Genomic DNA, 20,415 nt, shown 5'->3' with positions numbered 1-20,415 from the left:
TTGGGGCGGGGACAGCATGTGGAGCCCCCTGGCTGCCCCCATGCATAGGAGCCAGAGGGGGGGACATGCTGCTGCTTCCAGGAGAGGCGCCGAGTCACGGCAGGCAGGGAGCCTGCCTTAGCCTTGCTGTGCCACCGACTGGACTTTTAACAGCCTGGTCAGTGGTGCTGACCGGGGCCGCCGGGATCCCTTTTCGACCGGGCATTCCGGTCCAAAAGCAGACACCCCGCAACCCTAGGTGGGGCCTGGGGTTGAGAACCCCCAGGGAACGTTGGAAGCGGCACCTGGTTGCTCCCTGAATCACCTTTTTCCCTTTCTTAAATATAGCTACTATATTTGTAATCCTGCAGTCAGAGGGTAGGAACCCAGAGTATATGGATTCCTTAGAAATCCTTGCTATTGGGCTTGCAATTTCATGTGCCAGTTCCTTTAAAAGTCTTGGATGGAGATTCCCCAGGTACTTGGCACTTGTCTGGATGGAATTTCATCTTGCTGAATTCCAGCCCCCCGGCAGAGACACGGTCCCTTATTCGGGGAGACCTGGCGCAGCGTTAAGGTGCTGGGGCTAGAACCGCGGAGCGGCGCTTTACCCGAGCCGGCGGCAGGGGCCGGGCCCAGCAGCAGGGGGCGCGTGTGCGGCTCCCTCCTGCGCTGCGCTGCGCTGCGCTGGGCTGGGCTGGGCTGGGCGGGGCGGGCAGCGCGCCGCGCTCCCGGGGCTGCTGTGACTCCACAATGCTGGGCTCGGGCAGGAGGCGGGGCGGGCGGCGGCGCCGTGAATGAGCGGCGAGCGGGGCAGGCGGCGCGGATAAGCCGCAGGCTGGAGCGAGCCGAGCGCTGAGCCCCCCCTCCCCTTCCCCAGCAGCCGGGCCCTCAGTAGTATGGCATCGAGGAGAATGGAGACCAAACCCGTGATAACATGTCTGAAAACCCTGCTCATCATCTACTCCTTCGTCTTCTGGGTGAGTGCGGGCTGGGGGCGCGGCGGGAGCCCCCCGGGGCAGGGGGTGTGCGGGGCAGGGGGGTTATATTGGGTGCGTTGCACGGGGATCTGCAGCCGCAGCTGCCGCTCGGGTTTGCTGCGCAAACGCCCGGGTGCCTGCTGGGGGCTCTCCTCCTGCCAGGTGCCCGGCGCCTCCCTCGGCTCCCTGTCCTAGGGTGTCATTGACTTGCCTGTTGGGGGCACATTCGGATTTGTCCCAGATTTTTTTTTTTTTTTGGTCTTCAAAACCCCACCCATGGGAGCAAATGCAGCGAGCGAGCGAGTTACTGGGGCTGCGTCTGTTTGTGTCTGTCTTTCTGTGCCTTGCTGGTTCCTCTCTCGATGTCCCTGTGTTTCGGGGCAGCAGGCTGCGCTGGTGGGGTAGTTACATGCAATAAGCTACATCTCTGATCTGAAGTTTGCTCCCACTGCCGTTAGAAATGTAGCCCTATGCCTTTCTGTAGCCTCTCTCATGCTGCTGGCCACACGTTAATGACAGCCTCACCCCCCCCCCCCCCCCGTCTGCCAAACATACACAGGGGGGTGGGGATGCTGCTGCACTGTGCAAAGGGAGCTGGGTATCCCTGCTTATTACCAAAGGGGCTTCTAAATGGCAGCCTGGGGACAAAAGCATGAAATTGACTAGCGGGGCCCTTGTTACCGACTAACCTGGTGTTTATACATGAGATGCTTGGTGCGTGATGCACTGGTACGGGGGAATGGGATGCTTTAACTACAGCCCTGTTGGTTCTCCATCTCCCTTCTGAAATATGCACAGCCCATTTGTGAAGGGGAATGTAATATGAAATATCATGGGAAGGAGCACGTAGGAATGCTATAAGGTTGGGTTTCGTTTGCTATTTTAAAGTCAGTAGTACGTTATGGGTTTCCGTGAAAAAGCTGTCAGCCCCCTTTTGGCTGGTACTCAGTGTATTTGGAGGCTGCTCACCGATCTTCCCTTGACTGCCCACCCCTCAAACCAGATTTTTGGTAAGTGCCGTGTGCATTTAGCATGATCAACTTTATTGCTGCACTCATTCACAGGAGTTGGTATCTCTGTGTTACAGAAAGCTTATGCCATGTAGACAATAAATCATATTCGTACACTTGAGTGTTTTAGCAGTGCATGTCAGGTGAAGCTACTGCACTTCCCCATGGTTTGTACCTTATCGGAAGCCAATCTTCTCTTGAAGCAGTGCAGCTACGCACAGGGATAAGGCATTTCAACAACCATGTTTTCATTTTTATCACCGTTGCGACTCTCTTATGCTGATACTGCATAACTTGCAATGCTGATATTGGTGGCGAGGAACTGCAAACCTGTTGGCTGTTGCTGGCCACCATGCCTCCATTGTGGAGTGTGTGTAAAGTGGAGGAGAGAAAAGCATTTCTCTGTGGGTTTTCTCTGATCCTTTTCCTTCAAGTTTGTGTTTCTGGCTTAGCTTGCAGCTACTCAGAAAAGCCAGTGTCTCGTGTGAAAATAAACTGGTAATTTAAAAATATTTATTGAAATTAAAAACCTAGTGGGTACTTGGTTGGGCTAGATTCCCAACAAAAGCCAGTGGCATATTTTCTGACTTTATCTGTGTCATGGTATCTGTCATGTGTTTATAACCAAATTCAGAATCTCGCAACTAATTCTTTATGACCCAGATACATTAATGAGTTATAATGATTGAGTAATGGGGGCCCTGGATTTTCTAACATACCCAGGGGATTGATATTTTCATAGCAACCTGATCTTTTACTCAGCAGATCGCTGACATGAGCAGCGTATCCTGGCAATGATCTGCAGATTAAAGACTCTCTTTAATGGTACGTGGTGACGATACAATATAATGGCCCCACTGTGTACTATTAGAGATCTTAATCTGAACTTCATTGACACAATACGCTGAAACAAGCTTGTCACTTCATACTAATAAAAGCTTATTGTGTATTGCCATTTTAATAACTGTAACATGCAATCTCTTTGACATACAGTAACTAGATGTTACATCATTCCACTTGCTATATTCTAAATAGAAATTGCCCATTCACAGTAATAACCATTAGCACATAAATAATACTCTGCATTTTCAAAGTGCACATCATTTTTCTTATCTTAATTTATATGCTTCATTCAAAAGACCCCCCCCCCAATTTAATCTGCTAACCCATTGTTATGGTAGTGTCCATGTTAAAACCCACCACCTTTGTTAACATCGTTTGGCAATTTTGGTGTCACCCACAGGCGAAGGGCCTGGTGATTTAAATGGGCAGTAATGCCAGTTCCTCCTGCCCAGGGCTCAGGCAAATAGATGAAGTTTGTACTGTTGTCACAAATGAAAAAGTTGTTCTTCCCAGCAATTATCACACAGTAGGATCTAAGAGAGTACCTTTCCCCCTATACAATTATGGAATAATTGCCAAAACCATGGTGAATACATCAAATGTTGCCTTTATAATGGTAACCACTGTGTCTCTGTTATCCATGTGCTCTGGATAAACAGAAGATTTAAATCTGCAGGCCTGTCGAGCCAGCACATTTCATGAGCACTAATCCCATTTAAAAAAATCTGCAAGCCTGTGATAGTGACCAGGCAACTGGGTTAGCTTGTAAAGAAAAACGGTGATCCAAGCAAGTCAGAGTTTAACAACAACAACAAAACCAATGGCATTAGTCCCCAAAATAAAAATAAACCAAACCCAGATATAACTACATTGGTGCAAACCTACAGAGTAGACTCATTGCAAGGGTGTAACAGCAGCCATGCAGCTACGTGATTTACCCCCAGTAAATAGCTTTTTGGCATACGTCCTGCTGGTAAGCTCTGTTTTGCACCATTACAGTGTGTCTACACTGGGTGAGGAGGGGAGGTTATACCAAATTTCTCTCATCTAAACAAGTCCTTAGATTTCCATTTGCTAACCAGTAGCATCTCTGCCCCCAGCAAGGTTTGACTAATTTGGCTATTCAAGGCATTAGAAACTGGACAGTCTCCAACATTTACACAAGAGTATGCATTTGTCTATTTCCCTTCTTCCTTGTTGTTTCTTGGGAAGGAGAGAAAGAATAAAGTAAGAGAGAATACCGCAACAATAAACAAAAATCTACTACTCTTCCAACTTAACTGGCATCGCACGCACGCACGACTAGAAAACCTGGGTTGGGGCAGAACTGAATCTTAAAGGGGAAAACAAACCCCAGACTGTCTATTACAGAGACAGAGCACCCATCACAGAGCCTGATTCTTCATTGCTCTGCCCTTCACTTGGCCTAGGAACTAGGGGAGGTAAAAACTAAGCCATATCATCAGCATTGCTGGGGTTTGGTTCGGCGCCTGGTATAAATTAGAGCAGAGTTGGTCTATTGTCAAAATAGCAAGAAGATAGTGTTGTGGCCACATCCCCTCCCTCTCAACAGCATGTTGGATGCTGCAGTATAGAGCCATTGGGACAACTTTGTGCATCCAGGGAGCCATCTTATGTTGGGGTATTTCCTGGGGTGCCATTTTCATCCCTTTATGCCAGTGGAGCAGCATAGAGGCCCATGTAGATCAGACAACTGGCCTCTGTGTCAATCCACGGGTCTGAAAACATCATAAATACGAAAAACAGCTAATTTTCTAAAGTGCATATCTGAGATTTTTATTTCACTGTCACAAGCAAATAGGCCAATGTTATGAATGAATGGCTTGCAAACTTTTATTTTAATAAAAGCCTCCCCCAGATGACTGTGAGGCAGGATGCTGAACTCATGAGGAGGAAAGTCCTGCATCACTCAACTGCACTCAGTCCATCTGGCTTTTGAGGAGCTCTCTGGTCTATTGTAGCTATGAGTGTAAACATTGAGGAAGGGAGCAGTGGAGAAAAGGGGGAAATGTCTGAGGAACCCTTCAGATGACTGGCAGGGATGTTACACATTGGGGGGCAAAGAGCAGAAACCAATTGGCTAAAATCAATACGCTTTTGTTGATACTCGTATGAAGTACAACATTCAAAAAGTTCTTTTAATAGAATTTCCTGTTTTAAAGACCTCAGATATCCAAAGTGTTCCCACTGTGAGTGATTATTTTTCTAAATTTAATTCTAGAGCAAGCTTTATTGATGGGACAGGTGCCTGAAAATCAGGGTTTCTAGGCGAAAAACTGAGTGAGACTGGTGCCTTAACAATAGCAGAGCCGCAGGGTGTTAATGAAGAGAGTTACTTTACTCTGATTTCATACTGTATCTAGCCCACTCATTTCCAAATTGGTTTTATTTAATAATGTTGACTTTTTTGATAGCTTCCTCCCCCACCCCCCTTTTCTGTAAATATGTGAATATGCAAGAAAACTTCCAAAGCAGAGATTAAAAACCTTACGTGCTTATATGTATTCTTATTCATAGTACATTTTGAATGCCTAGGGTTACTGGTTTTAGTCTGTAAGGGAAGTTGTAATAAAAATTCAACAACCACATCTTTCCTAATCAGGATTCTACAGTGCAAGCACCAGTTTCAGAAAAAGCAGCAAAAAGCCATGCTGTACTATTATCCACTTTTATTTTCCTCCTTTCATCTTTCTGTACAAGTAGATTGTAAAGAAATTAGATATTTTCTGGTTTAAAAGGTTTTGGATTAGAATTCAAAATGGATTTTCTGTAGAGGAGAGAATTCTCTAGGTATCCATTTATTAACTTGTCTTAAATTGTTGTATGTTTAAATATATGTTCCTAATATGATTGCATTCCAAAACCTTTGCGGTGCATTTGGGCATCACCCAAATAAAACAATTACCGGTATAGGTCTTTCTATGTCTTTGTTTTTTGGTAGGGAGTCTTAAGAAAATGGGTACTGGTTGTGTTCAGGTTACTTTGCTGTGAAAGACAGGGGTTTGTCTTTTTTGCTCAAAGTTTATTACATTTTAAAGGTGCAAAATGAGTGACACTTGAGTTAACACTTGAAACAAGCAAACTCATTTGATACCATTCTGAAAAGAACACTACAGAAAAGTGGAAACTCTTGCATCTTGGATCCCGTGGGGCCTCCCAAGCTTGAGGGCAAGCCCTGTTTTGAAGAAGGAAAAAAAATCCTTGCAAACCAGGTGCTCATAAAAGTATGTTTAAAATATGGCCCATTGAATGGAAGAGCAGCGAACTTCAATGGATGAGATATTTCAAATAGATTAACATTTAGATTTACCAGTCATAGAACTAAACCAGGTTTTAATAGACTTTCTAAAATTGAGATGAAGAAACTGCACTTGCAGTGGACCGATTTTTAAATTTTGGTTACTTGAAAAATCGACCCTCTCCCCACCCCCAGCATTAAGGGATCCCAGTACAACAGCGTGTCTAAGGAACGATGATTGAGCAGATAGCTGCACTTGTGTTTAGGGCAGAAGGCCTCAAACTGGTCACATGGTGCTGGCTGGTTTCTCCTTACTCCCAGTTGCTAAATTGCATTAAAAGACAGCTAAAAATACATTATTTTCCTCATGTTACTTTTCCATGTAGGCAAATGCTCTAGTTGCCACAGGAATGTTACATGATCTTGAATGGGAGGGGTAGATGCTTACCAAGCAATCCTCTGTATTAAAATGTGGGCCATGCTATGAAAAGGTTTGAGCCTCTTTGGTGTAAGGGGAAGGAGGAGACAGGCTTCTATAAGATGAAGCGGGAGTGCATCACCTAAGCTTCTTAGCAAATTAGGTCAGTGGATGGAGAAAGGGAGTGGCTTTGTAGCTCCATCTAGTATGGAAATTAGCAGAAGCAGTGAGCAGGAGTGGAGCCAAAGTCCCCTCCTCGTTCTGCCTTCAGAAAGGTGGCTAATGCAGCTAACACACAGCCACCATAAAGTACTAGAATCTTAATTATAGGGGACGTGAAAGCATTTTCTAAATTATTTTCTTCTTTAAAACTACCTGAAGGATATTTTTAAAACTGCTGCATTAGCCGCCTTTCTGGAAAGGAGTCATCCTAGATATTCAGGGTATGTCTACACTGGCAGAGTTACAGCGCCGGCAGTTACATTGCTGCTCAGAGAGCGCAGAAGGGAAACTGCTGTTGTGTGTTCACACTGACAGCTGCCTGTGCAATAGCGTGTTCACACTAGCGGCACTTACAGCGGTATTCAGAGTGGTGCAATTTGGGCAGCTATACCACAGAGCATCTTCTTCCTCTTCTGTCACTAAGAGTTGTGGGAAGGCGGAGGTGGTCGCGGGGCATCCTGGGTCCTGTCCCAATGCCCCGGGATGCATTGCTTTGCATCCCGTCAATCCCTGTGTTTCCGTCCATATTTGGCACCATCTTTCAATGGTTTGTGTACTGCGCACTCTGCCTCTTCGGTCTGCAGGAATGGATCCCGCACTGTTGACCAATATGCTGCTCGCTCTCACTAACACGTAGTGGAGTTATTCCTTAAATTACAAAGGCAAGAGGAGTTCGACATTGATCTCGCCACGTGTAGTAGCTGTGACATGAAATTGATTGTGGCATTCACGAAGGTGCTGACCACAGTGGAATGCTGCTTTTGGGCTCAGGAAACAAGCACGGAGTGGTGGGATCACATCGTGATGCACGTCTGGGATGATGAGCAGTGGCTGCAGAACTTTCGGATGAGGAAAGCCACATTCATGGGACTGTGTGATGAGCTTGCCCCAGCCCTGCGCGCAAGGACACGAGAATGAGAGCTGCCTTGCCATTGGAGAAGTGTATGGAGATTGCACTGTGGAAGCTGGCTACTCCAGATTGCTACCAATCAGTTGCTAAACAGTTTGGAATAGGAAAGTCGACCAGTGGACTCGTGTTGACGGAAGTGTGCAGGGCCATTAATCGTATCCTGCTCTGAAAGACCGTGACTCTGAACAACGTGCGTGACCTTGCGGATGGCTTTGCACAAGTGGGCTTCCCTAACTATGGAGGTGCGATAGCTGGCATGCATATTCCAATCTGGCACCAGACCACCTAGCCACCGAGTACATTAATCGGAAGGGGTATTTCTCTATGGTTCTCCAGGCGCTTATGGATCACTGTGGGCATTTCACAGACATTAACACAGGCTGGTCTGGAAAGGTGTATGATGCAAGCATCTTTCGGAACACTGGCCTGTTCAGGAAGCTGCAAGCTGGGACTTTCTTCCTGGACCAGAAGATCACCGTAAGGGAAGTTGAAATGCCCATTGTGATGCTGGGAGACCACGCCTACCCCTTAATGCCGTGGCTTATGAAGCCATACACGGGGCACCTTGACAACAGCAAGGAGCGGTTCAATAACAGGCTGAGCAAGTGTAGAATGACCATTGAGTATGCTTTTGGCCGTTTAAAGGCCCACTGGCGCTGCCTATATGGGAGTCTGGATCTGGCCGATGACAATATTCCTATGCTTATAGCCGCGTGCTGTACGCCCCATAATATTTGTGAAGGGAAGAGTGAAAGCTTCACTCAGGGCTGGACCACTGAAGCTCAGTGCCTGGAGGCTGAATTTGAACAGCCAGAGACCTAGGCTATTAGAGGGGTGCAGTGCAGAGCCATAAGGATCAGAGATGCCTTAAGGCAGCAATTTGAAGCTGAAAGCCGCTAATATTTGTTGCTATGCTCAGGAGTGCAGTGCTTGTAATGCTAGGAGGTGATTGTGATTGGTGCAGATGATGCAGGTTTAAGAAAATTTCCTTTTGCTTTGCCGGGCTCTGTTTCCTTTCAGTTAATGGAATAAAGATTGTTTCAAACCAAAACAATTCTTTTATTAAAAAACAACAACCGGAGGAGAGATGAACAAAAAAACAACTCAGCACTGAGGGGGATGGGAGGAGAGTCCAGGAGGAGGGGTCCTGGGACGGTTAAAGATTTGTGTATGTCTAGGTATCATATCCAACCTTCTCCTTTGGAGTATAGTGCAGCGGGTACTGTACTTCATCAGGGCTAAATTGCAGAGGGACAGGTGTTGAGTGCAGTGGGTACTGGGAGTCCATAGGGCTGGCCTGTGATGGGGGAGGAGTGGAATGCAGTGAGTACAGACAGGAGCCAGGAGGTTCCTATGTGTTGGCGGTGTCTGAGGGGCGCATGGGAAAGAGTTTTGCGACAGCGGCTGCAGGGGAGGACGGGTGTGGAGCTGCTCGGTTTTCAGTGCTGGTAGTGCTTGGAGCATGTCTGCTTGGCGCTCCATAAACTTTAAAGAGTCGCTTTGTTCTGGCGCGCCGCGTTCTCCTTTCGGTCCCTCTTCTCGCTGTCCTGCCACTCCTTCAATTCTTGTTTTTCGGCCGCGGGGTGCATCATGACATCACACAGAAAGTCCTCTTTAGTTCTTCGTGGCCGCTTTCTAATTCTGCGCAGCCATTCAGCCACCGATAACAAAGAGGGAGGCTGTGCTCCCAAGGGCATATCTGTGAAGCCAAAATGCAGCATTTTACAGAAGCAGTATTGTTTGCAACACACAGACCACTGATTCAGTGATTTAAAACACAGCCACTATTCACATACCTGTCACTAACTGGCTGACCCCAGGCAAGCACACATGAGCCACAAGACCCCAGAATGGTGAGTAACCACAGGGGCCGGGGAAATCAGTGTTCCAGGACCGTACTGTACACTGGGCATGTGGCTCTTGGGGAGAGCCAGCACTGGGGGGGGGGGGGGCTTATAATCATTACTGTCCCCGCATTTTCCACAGGCTGTGTTCATTATGGAAGATATCTCAGTGCTGAGGGTGAGCAGGGAATCAAAGGAGGGTCTTCTTCAAGCCTGTGGCTTCTGCCCTGGCTCTTATGCAGCTCGCCTGTGTATAGCAATGGTCTCCGCCGACCCCCCCAGTGACAGCAGAGTGGCACGGGAAAGTTACCCTGAATGGGGCAAGAAACAAAGCAGCTCTGCCAAAGAACCTGCGGCAGCGGATTGCCCAGTATCTCCATGAGAGTTTCCTGGAGATCTCTGAGGGAGTCAATCAACACCCTGTTCCGCCACTCAGACTAGGCATGTGGTGGTACGCGCATCATACAGACACAAGCCTGCTTTGTGCAACTCTCTTACCCCCAACAACTCACTTCAGTGATTCCCAAAATCAAAGCCACTTAACAGGGGCCTCCTAGCCTGTTTGCGTGTCTCCAAGTTCCTACAGCTGTGACTGGCTAGCCTCCTCCGGTGTAGAGAAGAGCTCCTGGCTGCATGCATCTCTGACCTCCGGGTCATCCTCTGCCTCTGGGTCCCCCTCCCTCTCCACATCCTTGTCCAAGATTTCCTCCTCCTGGCTCAGTCCACTCTTGACTCGCACGTGAGCCACCGAAGTATCCACAGTGGCCTTCGGAGTGGAGGTGGGGTCGCCACCGAGTATCGCGTCCAGATCTTTGTAGAACTGGCAGTTCATGGGCGCAACACCGGAGCAGCGGTTTGCCTCCCGCACCTTGTGGTAGGCGTTCCGCAGCTCCTTCACTTTGACCCTGCACTGCAGTGTGTCCCACTCATGGCCCCTTTCTGCCATGCATCGTGAAATCTGTCCTTAGGTATCATAATTCCTACAGCTGAAGTGCAGCTGGGACTGGACAGCCTCCTCTCTCCAAATGCTGATGAGGTCCAGCAGCTCATCATTGTTCCAAGCGGGAGATCGCCTGGTGCGCGGAGCATGCATGGTCACCTGGAAAGATGTGCTGAGACCACTGCATGTGTCACTGAGAAAACAGAAAGGGGACTTTCAAAATTCCCTAGGAATTTAAGGGGTGGGGCTCACGGTTGGTCACCTGAGGGCAGGGTAGTAGAGTTCAAACTGATGACCAGAGAGGCGAGAGCAAGCATTTTGGGACACCTCCCGGAGGCCAATCGCAGCGCTGTAATCTACCAGGGTGTGTACACTGGCACCGCGGCATTGTACCCCTGGTGCAGAAAGCTGTATGCCTCTCATTGGGGTGGGTTTTTTTACAGCGCTGCAACTGTGCAGTTTCTGCACACTAAGTGGCTTGGCAGTGTAGCTCGGGAGTTACACCGCAGAAAGTGGCTTTACTGCGCAGAAACTTGCCAGTGTAGACAAGGCCTCAGTTGGTTATCTGAATTCTGGAGAAATTACAACTCAAAACAAAACCCAAACAAACACCCCATCCCCATCAAACTCAGTTTTTGTCTTTGAACACTTTCACGGCTGGTTTAAGGTGTCCATATAGTTGCTAACATATATGAAAAATTAAAGATAATGGTGTTTTCTTGTGAGTGCAGCCTAGGGGGAATTCTACTGATTAAATAAATATTTTTAAATGTTTAGTTGTTTAAAAACATAACCCAAGAGCTTGCTTTTTAAATTCATTACTATGTGGTATTCATCCAACTTTGCTTGATACTGCTGTTATTAAATATATGGTCTCAAAATTTTAATTATAGTTCTAGCAAAAGGGAAGTATCCCAGCATAACATCTTTGATGGAATGTGTTAATAGAAAAGATAAAGGTGTTATTTAAGATAGCTATGTTGTGTAACAAATACTATAATTATTTCAAACAAATATATCCTTAGTTAATTACTAAAAAACTATTGAACTAAAACATGGAGACTGACTTAAACATACCAAAGATGTTTCAGACATAAGCCAGGTGCTCACTTTCTTTCTACCCTGTTGTACCTTCTTACATCAGATCCTATGGTTCTCTTCCTTGGCAGGGAAGTGGTCTCAGAAGATCGGTTAACTTGCCTAATATGGGGTAGATATAGATTTGCCTTTGAATAGCTTTCACACTAGTGACATCCATTCAGATTCTGAAAATGATGATGTAAGCATGATAAAATATGAATATAATAACAGAAGTAAGTCTTATTATTTCCAAGGTACTGATTGGCTGAGTTAATAGTCTAATACTTAGTCTCTATTTGTCATTCAATTGTGGTTACTAATTGATTGGGTATTTACTGCACCTGTTGCCTGAAAGATGGAATGGAAACCCATCCACTCATCCCCCTCCCCACTTATTTTTTTAAATGACAAATTCCCCTCTTCCTGAAGTTGGACAACCCTACATGGACCTGTTTGACAGTGATGACTTTTCTTGAGTGACGCATGGATGTTAGGTGGAGCAGAGGGGTGAATGAGTGACAGCGCAGGCCCATGCTTTTACAGGGTGTTAATTTGTATTTGTGAAGAGTTTGAGACATTTGGTTGTACAGGAGTTGTGATAGTTGAGAAAGAGACTGCTGGTTTGCTGAAGGATTGAACACTGCTGCTTTCTGGAGCACAGTTGTACGGTTAGCTGGTGCTTTTACTGTTTAACATTAATTCCTGTCAAAGCAATAACGAGCTCTGTTTATACTGTAAATAATACAAAAAACAAGTCTAAGAAAGAATATACTCAGTCTGTATCTACTTTGTTCTCTTCCAAGAAGGAAACAGTCCACTCCTTGAGTCCAGATTTTTCCTGACCACTTGGAAGCCATAGGCATTGTTTGGCAAGCAAACAGGAGGCAAAACAGGTTGAATTTAAAAACAGATTGTCAGACTTAATGCTGAGTATTCTTTTTTTTATATAGGGCTTAAAGGTTATCAGTAAAATGTAAAGACAGACAAACATGAACAATTTCAGGTGCTAACTCCTAATCGATCCCCATTCCCACTCTAAAGAGCCAATTTTTAAAAATCTCTTGGGGAGGAAAAATGGAATGAGGGAAAAACAGCTTTATTCGTATCCTCATACTCCAAGGTCCAGAACCCTTCAGTGGTACAAGGAGAAGGCACTGGTAATTGCAAGATTATAGCACTGCATTGACCTTCAGTAGCGGGGGATGAAGAGAGAAGTAACTTTAAAATGATGCATGTGCTGAGGCCTTTATTTTGTGTATGTTATTCCGTACCTAAAACTGGAAACTGTTTCCCACTTTTTAGTAAATGAAAATTCACTGGTTGCCTATAAAGTGTTTCCCAATTGACTAACTCCTTTAATTATTTGTCTTAAGACTAGTATATAAATCTGTTGAAATTCTATGTATTTTAAAGCACTTTTCGGAGGAAGATAGTTACATTTTGTGACTCTCCCCTTTATCCTGTAAAATGTTACAATACTTCATGAATAAATAATATGGAGGCAAGGGTGAAAAAAACCATCAGCTTTTGATCCCCTAGGCTAACTTTAGAAGCTTATACAAATGTACTCATAAGATATAATTACATTTTAGATGCACAAAATTCTTGGTTTTATTCCATAGTCTCTTGTGAAACTATATTCAACAAAAAAAGCTTCAACATTGTGTGCCAAGAAATCTTCTCTCTAGATAATAATAAATTCTTGCAGTGCCTCTGTCATAACTATAAAGGGAAGGGTGACAGCTCTCCTGTGTACAGTGCTGTGGAATCTCTCCTAGCCAGAGACTCCAAATCCTTTTACCTGTAAAGGGTTAAGAAGCTCGGGTAACCTGGCTGACACCTGACCCCAAGGACCAATAAGGGGACAAGATACTTTCAAATCTTGGGGGGGGAAAGGCTTTTGTGTGTGTCCTTTGTTTAAGGGGTTGTTCGCTCTTGGGACTGAGAGGGACCAGACATCAATCCAGGTTCTCCCCATCTTTCTAAACAAGTCTCTCTCATTTCAAAATTGTAAGTAAAAGCCAGGCAAGGCGTCTTAGATTTACTTTGTTTTCTCAACTTGTAAATGTACCTTTTACTAAAGTGCTTATCTTGTTTGCTATACTTTGAACCTAAGACAGAGGGGATTCCTCTGAGCTCTTTAAGTTTGATTACCCTGTAAAGTTATTTTCCATACTGATTTTGCAGAGATGATTTTTACCTTTTGCTTTAATTAAAAGCCTTCTTTTTTAAAACCTGATTGATTTCTCCTTGTTTTAAGATCCAAAGGGGGTTTGGATCTGTATTCACCAGGAGTTGGTGAAAGGAAGGAGGGGGGAAGGGTCAATTTCTCCTTGTTTTAAGATCCAAAGGGGGTTTGGATCTGTATTCACCAGGAGTTGGTGAAAGGAAGGAGGGGGGAAGGGTCAATTTCTCCTTGTTTAAAATCCAAGGAGTTTGGATCTGTATTCACCAGGGAATTGGTGAAAGGTTTCTCAAGGCTTCCCAGGGAGGGAATTCTTAAGATGGTGGCAGCGGACCAGAGCTAAGCTGGTAGATAAGCTTAGAAGTTTTCATGCAGGCCCCTACATTTGTACCCTAAAGTTCAAAGTAGGGATACAGCCTTGACAGCCTCTGTGGCCCTAATCTTCACTTATGCACGTGAGTAGTCCTGTTGAACTCTGTGAGACTGCTCTCATCTAAATGTTTGCAGAACCGCAGGTTATGTGACTGGATTACCTAATGCTGTTAAGTCTTTTCTTCTGCTGTAGGTAAGGATGGATGTCTGTCTGCTGCCATCATGGGTTCTGTGTCTTTTTAACTTTGAAAAATGCCCATGACTTCTAGTGTCTTTGGATTTTTGCATTGAAATGAATGAGTAGGTGAGTAAGTAGAAGGGTTGCTTAGGTAGGTACAGTTGTCCTCAATCATGTAGGGATGCTGTTTGATTTCATTGTGGTTCTTTGTTAGCGTAGAGGTTTGCCCATGCGGAACTCGTTGCAGGATCGGGGCATAAGAGCCCAGTTCTGCATCAATTGAAGTCAATGGCAACCCCCCCATTGACTTCAGTGGGTGGCAGGCCTGAATGCTGGAACCTTAAGAGAACACCCAACCTGTAGGACCACACAGGAGGCTACAAGTGGTCAGGGGTCAGTGACAACACTGCAGGAACATTTGTATTTAATTACAGGAATTTCCTAGGTGCTCATTAGTACAGTATGTGAGCACCTCACAAGATTAAAGAGATTTCCTTTACATCCTTCTACAGAGTAGATCTTCCTTTTTAACCTTGCATTTTATGGTGATGGGGTTGATGGCTGATTCTTGTATCAGTTAGTGGGTGTTTTCATGATAATTTGGGGGCTATGGGAAGAAAGCATTTACATTTATCTTGTAGCAAAGGAATTCAGAGGCAAAGTAGGAAGCATAGCATATTCATGATTTACCAGATTACAGTTATTTCATAGCAGAGCTATTTTTTGAGTTCTGGGAATAAAGTAGAAGGTTTATAGAAGCTATAATAAAAAAAAATACAGATGATGCTGTTAATGTGAATTTTGCTGTAATCTCCTTTTAGTGTTCTGCAGGAGGTTTTTCAAATGCTCTGTCTTTGTAGTTTTTTGGAACAAATTTTAAATCCTAAAAAACCCTGAATTGCTGGACTGAATTGTAATAATTGAAGAAATAATTAATCCATCTGTTTTGGTTTGTATTGAGCAGGTATTGCTCATACAGGGAAAGGGCTCAAATGTGTTCTGCTGACCTGATGAGGCGGTGGCTTGTAACTCCACAGAGATGTAAGAGAGGTGTGGGTGTCTCTCTCTAGAAGAGAGGATCTAAAGTGTTGGCTAAGCAGTCTGGAGGGAAGATCCCTAGGAGCAGCCAAGCGTGGGCAGAAGGTGTGAGTTGAACTTTATTGTTAATAAAGCTAAACCCCAGGGAAGGGGTGATGAGTTTTGACTCTACACAGTGTATGCGTTTGGTTCTAGATTGGGTTGAAAAAGGCACTGGCTAACAAAAAAGGAGTGTTAAGCTTCTATAAACGAGAGAGTGGAACACACCCATTGCTGGAGAGCGAACATCTGAATAGTGAGGTGATGGGCTTAATCAGCAAATGAATCTTGGGAAACTGTCCAAAGTAGCCAGGATGGAGCTAATGGAAAGGATGGGGGGCGGGGGGGGAAGGCGGTGCATGTATGCATTTGTACTGGAACTGAGGGAGAAGGGGAGAGAGAGGAATGCTGTCAATATAAAAAAGAGGGAAACTACCTCTGCCTAAAGCTGGAAAGTGGTTGGTTCTGTGCTGACTTCACAGTCACACAGTTCTTAAACACTTCTGTGCGTATAAAATGGTAAGCCCATGTCTTGGGACTGTGTGCGAAAGAACAGGCACCTGTTCCTGACTGGGGCTTCTGGGCACTACCATGGTAAAAATAACAGTATGGGGGTAGAAAATTGTACATAACTCCTCCTGGAGGGTATACATACAATTGCTCACCGAGAGAGATGGGCTGGAGTATCCCTTTAGCACACTAGATATCCTTCTTATAGCAAGTACCTGTCACTCACTAGAGTTAGAGTTTCAGAAGTTTCCATTTAATGCTTCAATTTCACGCACTGATAGTTTTCAAGAATGTTCAGGTTTGGGGCAGAGTTTTCCATACTTGATCTCTGCCTGAAAACAACCTTGAAGCTTAGAGAAGCCCTCTTTAGGCTACAGGAGAGTGAAAGAGTACTCTTCCCTGTGTTGATACATAAATAGAGAGGGCAGAAGGGAATTTTAAATAAACTTGTGGATATAGGGCTACATCAAAAACTGAAGAAGTCAGAAACTTGGTATGGATGTAGTCCTCTTGGGGACTAGAACCTTTGCTTGGAATATAGTAAAAATGAAATTGATAAGCAATTGAAAATTTCTTGAGTAGCTGCAGTACTGTTTTATGATAGTTTTTTAGCAATCCTGTTTAAGCCCTGCCCACTTTGTAACATCCCAGTGCACATTCTCCCTGTCCCAGGCCTTATCTAAACTAAGATGTATGGATGGATAACATGCATTAGCTAACACCTTCCAAATCTTAGGCCAGGTCTACAACCAGCCGCTAGTTCGGCGGCTGGGAATCGAAGTTCTGGGTTCGATTTATCGCGTCTAGTCTGGACGCGATAAATCGATCCCGGAAGCGCTCGCCGTCGACTGCGGTACTCCAGCTCGGCGAGAGGAGTACCGCGGAGTCGACGGGGAGCCTGCCTGCCGCGTGTGGACCGCGTCTGAACCGCGGTAAGTTCGAACTAAGGTATGTCGACTTCAGCTACTTTATTCACGTAGCTGAAGTTGCGTACCTTAGTTCGAATTTGGGGGTTAGTGTAGACCAGGCCTTAGTCTAGAAAAGGCCTTGGGGTTGCACTGTCAGGAAGGGAGAGTTTACGTGAAGGACATTATAAATATGTTATTGAAACACACACAGCCCAGTCTGAAAAACTACTTTAACATCGAGGATAAAAACAAATTTCAGATACAGAGAAAAAAAAATCAGATCTTGCAACTTCAGAGGGATATTCCACACTTTCTGCATTCCATAATATTCTGTCAAGTCTGAATGTTTTCTAAACAACAACAACAACAACAATCAAACAAAGCCAAAATGTCAAATATTATCAGTGCAACAAGAAGATAAACAGTCATGATGAAAAAGAATAGAAAACTTTTTCTGCTATTGTTTGGCTGGAAACAAAGTGGAACTTAACCTTCTTGTATGCAATTCACTTTAGTGGCACCTAACATTCAAAGCCTAATTAGGGCCATTTAGAAGCTAACATTAAGTGCAAGTCACTTTTTTTCTTCCTCTAAAAATAAATAAGGAATTTAAATGCCAATGAAGAACCCCCTACACTATATATTGAATGTGACAAACAATCCTACATCCCTTGGAAGTTATTTAGCCAAGGAAGTGAAGCTTCAGTTAGAATCATCTTCATTGTAGATTTAAAATATGTCCAGCTTCTGTAAGTCAATAGGCAAGCACAACAGGTTTTATTTTTGTGGTGAGAAGAAAGTGGAGCAAAGGGAAAAAATGGGCATTCTGTGGCATGCAGGACAAATGTACTCTTTGTTTGAATTAAATCTGAAGATCGCAAAAAACCAAACCCACATTGTATAAAGTTGGATATTTGAATTCACAACGTGTGTGGAAAAATTTGGGGAAACTAGATTAGACTGTATTTTGGGATGTCTGCCTGACAACCAACAGGAGCAGTACAGGAAGAACAGAATGAATGTTTCCAGGTATTCAGCAGTTTCAGATGGGGAAGGATTGGTCTACCCGCATATCTTCATTATCAGTCTCAGATGGTTTATCCTTCTGAAGATGTAATTTCATATTATACTCATTTTGTTCACCAATATTTTATAGACACGTAATACGGAGCAAATGTGCTTTCAGAAAGTAAATGTTACTGCTGCAGAGGCTCAAGTTTGGGTGCACAACTGATCTAATGTTGAAATGGTGATACAACAGTAAGAAAAACTGGTCAACAATGCCTAATTTCCACTGCTGACATAGCCAGTATTTTAATATTGTTGATGGCTTGAAAGTGTGCATAAGAGTAAAGATTTAATGCTGAATTTAAAAATTCTTCCCAATTATAGTGGTTCCTGGTAAATGCCCTTTAAATTTAGAGGTATTCCATTGTATAAGTTTTATACTCAGTTTAAAAAAAAAAAAAAAACATCAGTGGGCTGAAACCCTGGCATGAAAGTTGCGAGGCCTTTTTTTAAGTTAAATGACTAAATTAACTAAGTATCTGTGTTAGCTATATTTTTAGACATTTCTAGAATATATTCTTCTAGGAAACAACCCTGATGTTTATTTAAAGATATGATAGTCTCCAAGGTATACAGATGTATGCCAGTGGTCTGAATGAACTTTCTCCTGACACCTGTTGGTGAATTAGAGGAAAAGACTTCATGAGCAGACCTTATTTGCATAGACACACCTACTTTGCCAAAATGATCAATTTTGGCTGGTTTGGGTTAAAAATGCAGTTAAGTTTTGAGTTCAGGGCTAAAGAAATGTTGTTATCTTTAGTGTATGACTAAAGGACAGCAGAGCTTTACTTGATATGCCTCAATGGTTGACCAATATTTTATAGACAAGTAATACTGTCATAACTATAAAGGGAAGGGTAACAGCTCTCCTGTGTACAGTACTATAAAATCCCTCCTGGCCAGAGACTCCAAAATCCTTTTACCTGTAAAGGGTTAAGAAGCTCAGGTAACCTGGCTGACACCTGACCCAAAGGACCAATAAGGGGACAAGCAACAGAGGGTCCTGTGGCACCTTTAAGACTAACAGAAGTATTGGGAGCATAAGCTTTCGTGGGTAAGAACCTCACTTCTTCAGATGCAAGTAATGGAAATCTCCAGAGGCAGGTATAAATCAGTATGGAGATAACGAGGTTAGTTCAGTCAGGGAGGGTGAGGTGCTCTGCTAGCAGTTGAGGTGTGAACACCAAGGGAAGAGAAACTGCTTCTGTAGTTGGATAGCCATTCACAATCTTTGTTTAATCATGATCTGATGGTGTCAAATTTGCAAATGAACTGGAGCTCAGCAGTTTCTCTTTGGAGAAAAAAAAAACTTCAGGACCAGACTCCAAAGAGAAACTGCTGTGAATGGCTATCCAACTACAGAAGCAGTTTCTCCTCCCTTGGTGTTCACACCTCTACTGCTAGCAGAGCACCTCACCCTCCCTGACTGAACTAACCTCGTTATCTCCATACTGATTTATACCTGCCTCTGGAGATTTCCATTACTTGCATCTGAAGAAGTGAGGTTCTTACCCACGAAAGCTTATGCTCCCAATACTTCTGTTAGTCTTAAAGGTGCCACAGGACCCTCTGTTGCTTTTTACAGATTCAGACTAACACGGCTACTCCTCTGATAAGGGGACAAGATACTTTCAAATCTTGGGGGGGGGGGAGGCTTTTGTTTGTGCTCTTTGTTTTGGGGGTGGTTCGCTCTTGGGACTAAGAGGGACCAGACATCAATCCAGGCTCTCCACATCTTTCTGAACAAGTCTCTCATATTTCAAACTTGTAAGTAAACAGCCAGGCAAGGCGTGTTAGTTTACCTTTGTTTTCTCAACTTGTAAATGTACCTTTTACTAGGGTGTTTACCTCTGTTTGCTGTAACTTTGAACCTAAGGCTAGAGGGGGGTCCTCTGGGCTCTTTAAGTTTGATTACCCTGTAAAGTTATTTTCCATCCTGATTTTACAGAGATGATTTTTACCTTTTTCTTTAATTAAAAGCCTTCTTTTTAAGAACCTGATTGATTTTCCTTGTTTTTAGATCCAAGGGGGTTGGATCTTGATCCACCAGGAGTTGGTGGAAGGGAGGAGGGGGGATGGTTAATTTCTCCTTGTTTTAAGATCCAAGGGGTTTGGATCTGTATTCACCTGGGAATTGGTGAAGAGTCTCTCAAGGCTACCCAGGGAAGGGAATTAGCATCGAGAGTGGTGGCAGTGGACCAGATCTAAGCTGGTAATTAAGCTTAGAAGTTTTCATGCAGGCCCCCACATCTGTACCCTAAAGTTCAGAGTGGGGAAGCAGCCTTGACAAATACGGTTACCATAACTTAAACCTAACTTGCTATGTGGGGGCAGTAGTAGCTGGGGTGGGGGAAACAGATGATGAGGACTCTGGTTAAGGATCTTAAATGCTATTTGACCCTCCTGCTCCAGTGTTTAAAGATGCAACTAAATAGACTCAATTGAAATCCCTTGCTGCCACTTAGTGACCACTGCATCTGAAGTCATTGGAAAAACGTTGCTAAAGGTGAGAGCTAGTCCCAGAAAATACGCAGGTGATATCTCCAACAATCATTCGTTGTATACCCTACTTGTTTTAATTTGGCACAGGAACACAATATAAAAAGAAGCTATATTATATGTGAAAGTT

The 20,415-nt window shown here is 44.3% G+C and overlaps 1 protein-coding gene across 1 annotated transcript in view; it reads left to right on the top strand.

Moving 5' to 3' along the window:
- The first annotated feature begins 874 nt into the window (after positions 1–874).
- The window catches only part of TSPAN7 (tetraspanin 7), a 196,760-nt gene continuing 177,219 nt past the window's right edge, over positions 875–20,415 (top strand). The window contains exon 1 of the mRNA XM_065417130.1: positions 875–959. Within this exon, the coding sequence (XP_065273202.1) occupies positions 879–959 (81 nt within the window). The 5' untranslated portion in view covers positions 875–878. The remainder of the gene's footprint in view (positions 960–20,415) is intronic.

Source organism: Emys orbicularis, chromosome 1 (assembly GCF_028017835.1).
Source record: "Emys orbicularis isolate rEmyOrb1 chromosome 1, rEmyOrb1.hap1, whole genome shotgun sequence".
Taxonomy (NCBI): Eukaryota; Metazoa; Chordata; order Testudines; family Emydidae; genus Emys; species Emys orbicularis.
This window is presented reverse-complemented; position numbering and strand designations above follow the sequence as displayed.